This window comes from Muscardinus avellanarius, assembly GCF_963383645.1.
Source record: "Muscardinus avellanarius genome assembly, chromosome: 15".
NCBI classification, from domain to species: Eukaryota; Metazoa; Chordata; class Mammalia; order Rodentia; family Gliridae; genus Muscardinus; species Muscardinus avellanarius.
The window spans coordinates 49,930,031-49,936,508 of record NC_137801.1 but is presented as its reverse complement, the minus strand read 5'-3'; the positions used below and the strand labels follow the sequence as shown (position 1 = coordinate 49,936,508).

The 6,478-nt window shown below is 47.7% G+C and overlaps 1 protein-coding gene across 3 annotated transcripts in view; it reads left to right on the top strand.

The window, feature by feature from the left end:
* Positions 1-488: 488 nt before the first annotated feature.
* RTN4 (reticulon 4) overlaps positions 489-6,478 on the top strand; it is a gene marked incomplete at both ends in the record, with an annotated part of 72,202 nt that continues 66,212 nt past the window's right edge. For all 3 annotated transcript variants that reach the window (XM_080711144.1, XM_080711143.1, XM_080711142.1), the window contains one exon: positions 489-1,008. In XM_080711144.1, the coding sequence (XP_080567270.1) occupies positions 489-1,008 (520 nt within the window). The remainder of the gene's footprint in view (positions 1,009-6,478) is intronic.

Here is a 6,478-nt window from a genome sequence, read left to right as displayed (position 1 = left end):
CCCATCCTACAACTACCCCAGGCGGGGGCTGGAGCTTCCAGCACTAAACCCTGCCTACCAGTCCATCGCCAGCCTGTAAGAGGGAGGAAGTGCAACAAACCCCGCCCACTCTCACCCTCTTCCCTTTGTGTTGGACAAGCTGGCTGCCCCTCATCTCCATCCGGCAGCCGATTGGCTCTCCCCCTCCCGCGCCAGTCCCTACGCCCCGGCTTGGGAGGGTGAGTCACGCCAAACTGGGCGGAGAGTCTGCTGGCCTCTCCTTCGCTCGTCTGGGCGGCGGCGGCGGCAACTGGGGACGGGGCGGGTGGCGCATCACGGGTGCGGAGGCAGGAGGAGCAGCCTCATTGTTCGGGAGTCGTCGCCACTGCAGGCCCCTCGGTTCTGTCGCCCGGCCCCTCTCGGTCGTCCCCCACCCGCACAACCGCCCGCGGCTCGGAGGAGCAGCGGCCCCGGCTGAGCAGCCGCAGCAGCATCCCGACCCGCCCGCCATGGAAGACCTGGACCAGTCGCCTCTGGTCTCCTCGACCGCGGACAGCCCGCCCCGGCCGCAGCCCGCGTTCCAGTACCAGTTCGTGAGGGAGCCTGAGAACGACGAGGAGGAGGAGGACGAAGAGGAGGAGGACGAGGACGAAGACCTGGAGGAGCTGGAGGTGCTGGAGAGGAAGCCGGCCGCCGGGCTGGCGGCGGCGCCGGTGCCCCCCGCGCCCCTGCTGGACTTGGGGAACGTCCCGGGGGCCCCGGCGCCCCGGGGGCCCCTGCCGGCCGCGCCCCCCGCCGCCCCGGAGCGGCCACCGTCCTGGGACCCGAGCCCCCCGTCGTCGACTGCGCCCGCCGCCTCGCCCTCCCAGCGCCCGGAGGACGACGAGCCCCCAGCGCGGCCGCCCCCGCCGCCCCCGGCCGGCGTGAGCCCCCAGGCCGAGCCCGCGTGGACCCCGCCCGCCCCGGCGCCCGCCGCGCCGCCCTCCACCCCCGCCGCGCCCAAGCGCAGGGGCTCCTCGGGCTCCGTGGGTGAGTGCGCGCCCCTCCCTCTTTTGTGTGCGGCCGCAGCCTCGGGCGGGCCTCGCGCCCCGAGGGGCTTTGTCTGCCGACGCCGGGCGATGGCGCCCCCCCTGGTGGGAGGCGCGGGGAGAAGGGTGGGGCGGCCGCGGAAGCCCGGCTGGTTCTTTATTGTGTGTCTGCGTTTCGGGGAACACGTGCACCCACCCCACTTTTACGTTTTTCCTTCTGGTCCCCATTCTGCTACGTCCCGGAAGTTAGCACCACGCCTAGTCCAGCTGGGCGTGTGTGGAGGAGCCGCGGTCGTGGCTTCCAGGGCGGGCTTGGCTTCGAGGTGAGGATGGGAAGGCCCTGGCGCCCCAGGCTCGGCCACTCATCTGTGGCACCTTGGGGCAAGCTGCAGTGTCGCTGAGGATCTGTCGGCTTGCATTCAGCCTGGGCCACCTCGCTCCCGGCCAGGCGCGGGACCCCTCGAACCTCGCCCTCCCTCCCCTTGCGCCTTGGGGAGCTGGCCGAGTGGAAAGCGCGGTGCGGGGAGAGCGCCTCCAGCGGTGTACTGCGGGGGGATTGGGCAGGAGAGACTTGTGGCAAGGTCCTGCCACCGCCCAGCTCACCCGGGTGTAGTGTGGGGATCCCACCAGGTAAAACGGGGCCCTTGGGAATTGGGATGGGGCATTGTGTTTGCAGGGGGCGCATTTCTGCCAGGTCGTAGGGGTGAGAGGAATTGCCAACTGTCAGTGTGGACCGGCTTAGCCTCAAATGCACCGTAATGGAATTCTTAGAGAAAAGTCAAAATGGTTGACATTGTGTGTGTGTGTGTGTGTGTGTGTGTGTGTGTGTGTGTGTGTGTGTGTCTGGGGAATTGAATCCAGAGGTATTCTACCTCCGAGCTCCACCCCCAAGCCCAATTTTTTAAATTTTGAAACAGGGTCTAAGTTGAGGAGGGCCTCCCTAAATTGCTGAGGCTGGCTTCAAAACAGTGATCTTCCTGTCTCGGCCCCACAAGTACTGGGATTACAGGTGTTCGCCACCACGACTGGCTAACAGCTATGTAACTTAACTATGGCCAGACATGTGGAAATACTAGAGGATTAACAGCCCCCATCCAGAGAGAGAGAGAGAGAGAGAGAGAGAGAGAGAGAGAGAGAGAGAGAGAGAGTGTGTGTGTGTGTGTGTGTGTGTGTGTGTGTGTGAGAGAGAGATTGTACTGATGATTCTGTCGGCCTCCCAAGTGCTGGGATTACAAGCATGCACCACCACGCCCGGATTGGTTGACATTCTTAAAGGAGGGAAAACCTGTGGATTCCTTACTAGAAATTGGCTAAATGAGCTTGTGGCAGATTTACAATGAGATCTAAAGAAATGTTTGGAGACAGAAGTTTCCATTTTTTGGTGATGAGAGATACTATTTTTAGAAGTATATGTTTTGGTGGAGGAGACAAAATATGTGTGATCTGTAAAATAGTTTTCAAAATTTTTCATTCACATGAGTAGTTTATTATATATTATTATTTTTAGGAACATTTTTGTTACCCTTTATATCTAGGGAGGTTATTTATTTTTTGTGGTGCTGGGGATTGAACTCAGGGGCATTCTACCTCCGAGCTACACCCCCAGCCTGATTTTTATTCTTTATTTTTGAAACTAGGGAGGGTATTTTGGAAGGGAACAAGTCAAATTTGTTAAAGATTGAGAATGTATCTTCTTAGATGCATATTGGTAAGTAGCTTGTTGCATTGGGACATAATGCCACACTAACAATATGATCTTTATGTATAAAGGTCGAGAATCTGAGGAATCTTTATTAGCTTTGTAAGATTTTGGAGGTGTCTCATTTCCTAGAAAAAGTATCACAGCCTGAGATCACACAATTTTTCTTCAATTCACTCATCTACAAAAGAGAAAATAAGCCAACCTGTGTTGCTTCTGAGTAATGTTTTGATACTGACATATTCCAGGCACTTCTCAAAACATAGATGAGGAGTAACTCAAGCTTTTTTGGTGTGAAAAGACACATTTGAGGGAAACTAAGGTAGAAAAACAAGAATTTTTAAAACAGGCAATGCAGTGATTGACAAAAGAATACTTGTCAACTTGTATTCTTTCCTGCATGGGAACAAAAGAGTTCTGCGCTTTGAACATTGGGGATTCAGGAGGTGACAGCATTTTTTTTTTAAGTCTCCATTCATTGTTGGAATATTAAATTTTGAAGACAAAAGAGAGTATTGCCTATTGAGGGGTTCTGTATCAATGATATTTATTTAGAAACTCTTGTTCCTTTAATAAATGCAAAAACAGTGATTATTGTCATTGATGGTTAAACTGGCATTTAGATTTTTTTTTTTTTTTTTTTTTTGCGGTACTAGAGATGGAACCCAGGGGCATTCTACCTCCAAGCTACACCTCCAGCCCTATTTTTTATTTTGAAACAGGGTCTCACAGAGTTGCAAAAGGCCTCAGTAAGTAGCTGAGGCTGGCCTTGAACCTGCCATCCACCTATCTCAGCCTCCCAAATGCTAGGATTACAAGTGTACACCACCATGCCTGGCTGCATTTAGATTTCTTAACGTACTAAGTTTGTACATTAATGGGACTCATTATTGTTAACCTACTAAGGCACAGGCACTGTTCTAGGCTTTGAAGTTACAGCAATAAGGAAGGCATTTGTGTTCCTCATGGGGCAATACAGATAATCACATAACTCAATAATGGTGTTACCAGAAAAAGAGCAAAATGGCATGATCAATAACAAATTTGTGGGTTCTATTTTAGTTTGGGTGACACTAAGAGAGGCCTCTTAGATGACTTGAGATTTGAACTGTAGAGATAAGAACTTTGCAAGCAACTACTAGGGCAAAAACCTGGAGGCAGGAGTGAGCTTGCTAAGTGGCTTTCTACTAAGAATAGTGAGGAAAAACCTTTGGAAGAGTAGTGACAATTGTAGTTTGAGTGGTAGCTCACCTACAGATCATTTGGGATCGCTTATAAGCCATGGTGGAAAAATGTGACTTTTAACAAATTTTCTTTAGAAATATTCTCCTTAAATAATTATATTGTGATTTTGGAACTAAAATATAGTTTTGAAGATTGAGGGGACTGAGAGGACTATAAAGACAGAGGGAGAAATGTGCAGAGCATGGTTAGAAACAGACTAACCTAGCCGGGCCTGGTGGCACATGCTTGTAATCCCAGCATTTGGGAGGCTGAGACAGGAGGATTGTGGTTTGCATACAGCCTCAGCTTAGTGAGGCCCTTTGTAACTCAGTGAGACCCTGTTTCAAAATAAAGACTAAAAAATATGGCTGGGGGTGTAGCTTGGAATGCCCCCTGGGTTCCATTCTCAGTACTGAAAACAAAACAAAAAAACCCAGACTAACCTAACTGTAATATTGGCTTTTTTTTTTTTTTTTTTTTTGCGGGTCTGGGGATGGAACCCAGGGGCATTCGACCTCCGAGCTACACTCCCCGCCCTATTTTTTATTCTTTATTTTGAAATCGGGTCTCACTGAGTTGCAGAGGGCCTCACTAAGTAGCTGAGGCTATCCGCAAACCACGATCCTCCAGTCTCAGCCTTCTGAATGCTGGGATTACAAGTGTGCGCACCACACCCAGCTTAATATTGGCTTATAGATCTCCAGCACTATGTTTATTTAACATTGCTGTTTACATTGGTTTTCATCAGTTGGTAAATTATAATTTTGCTGTTTGCTCTTGTGCCTGGAGGACATCTCCAGTGCAGTAACTCTGATTTAAGACTGTATGTTTCATCTAATAGTCATTTTTCATAGAGAAAACATGTAACCTCCAATTGAGAGAGCAGTTGCTTAATTCAATCTTTGAGTATATATAGGTAAGGGAAACTCTAGATAGAAATTGATTTGAGAGAAGTTCCAGCATCATCGGTAAAGATGACTTTGAGCTGATCAGTGGATGTTCTGAACCAATGTTAAGACTGAAAATGTGTAGTAGATCTGGATTTGGAAGAATGAGTGCCAAATTAATTTAGATTTTATCATTCTGCTGTAATCCATGTTCTGCCATCCAATGTTGCTTTTGGTAGTTAATACAATGAAACTAAAACTACTTTGGTTATCTTTATATGCTATTAAACTACAAAATATTGTGGTTACCTTTTTTTTGGTACATGGGTTAAACTCAGGGGCCTTCTCTCTCCAAGGTACAAGCCAGGCCTCCTATTTATTTATTTATTTATTTATTTTTTTATTCTTTTCTTTTTTTGTGTGTGTGAAACTGGTAATTGAACCCAGGGATATTCTACTTCCAAGCTATACCCCCAGCCCAATTTTTTATTCTTTATTTTGAAACGGGGTCTCATGAAGTTGTGGAGGGCCTTACTAAGTACCTGAGGCTGGCTCCAAACCTGTAATCCTCCTGTCTCAGCCTTCCAGGGACTGGGATTACAAGCAAGTACAAGTACCACCATGCCTGGTTTGTGGTTGCTTCTCTTTCTTTCTTTCTCTCTTTCCTTTTTTCTTTCTTTCTCTTTCCTTTTCTTTTCTTTTCTTTTCTTTTCCTGTACTGGAGATGAAACCCAGGGGCATTCTACCTTTGAGCTACACCCCCAGTCCTATTTTTTATTTTTTATTTTGAAACAGGGTCTCACTGAGTTGCAGAGGGCCTCACTAAGTAGCTGAGGCTGTCCGCAAACTGTGACTTTGCTGTCTCAGCCTCCCTTTTGCTGGGATTATAAGCATGTGCCACCGTGCTGGGCTTGTGGTTACTTCTGTTACTTCATTATTTTTCATTCCTCTCCCACATCATTACTTTTTTTGCAGTACTGGGGATTGAACCCAGGGGCATTCTACTTCTAACCTATATCTCTAGACCCATTTATTTAATTCTATTGTTGTTGTTGTTGTTATTGTTATTATTATTATTATTGTTATTATTATTATTATTATTATTATTTTGGTTGTATTAGGAATGGAAACCAGGGTCCTTCTACCTCTGAGCAACACCTCCAGACCTATTTTATATTTTATTTGGAAACAGGGTCTCACTAAGTTGCTGAGAGCCTCAATAAGCTGCTGAGGCTGGCTTTGAACCTGTGTGATCCTCCTGTCTCAGCCTCCCAAGTACTGGGATTACAAATGTTCACCGCAACATCTAGCTTCAATTCCCAGTACCATACACACAAACACACACAAAAAAGAATATTGGCGACAGTGTTCAGAATAGGTTGGAAAGAAAAGCAGGTGAACTATTTAGAAAGCTTTTGCAGTAATTCTGAGAGGCGAGTAGAGCCTGAATTAGTTTATTACTAGTCTATTCAGTGAAATTGTAATAGATTGGGGGAATATAAGACAGTGTAAGATACATGGTTTTTTAAGTTGACTTTGGATCTCTTTTTATATTGAATTTACAAGTTTTGTGACAGAAGAATTGAAAGGATTTGGAGGTCATAGACATAAATAAAAAAGTTTATTCTTGCCCATTAAATCACATTCAGAGACTGTCTGAA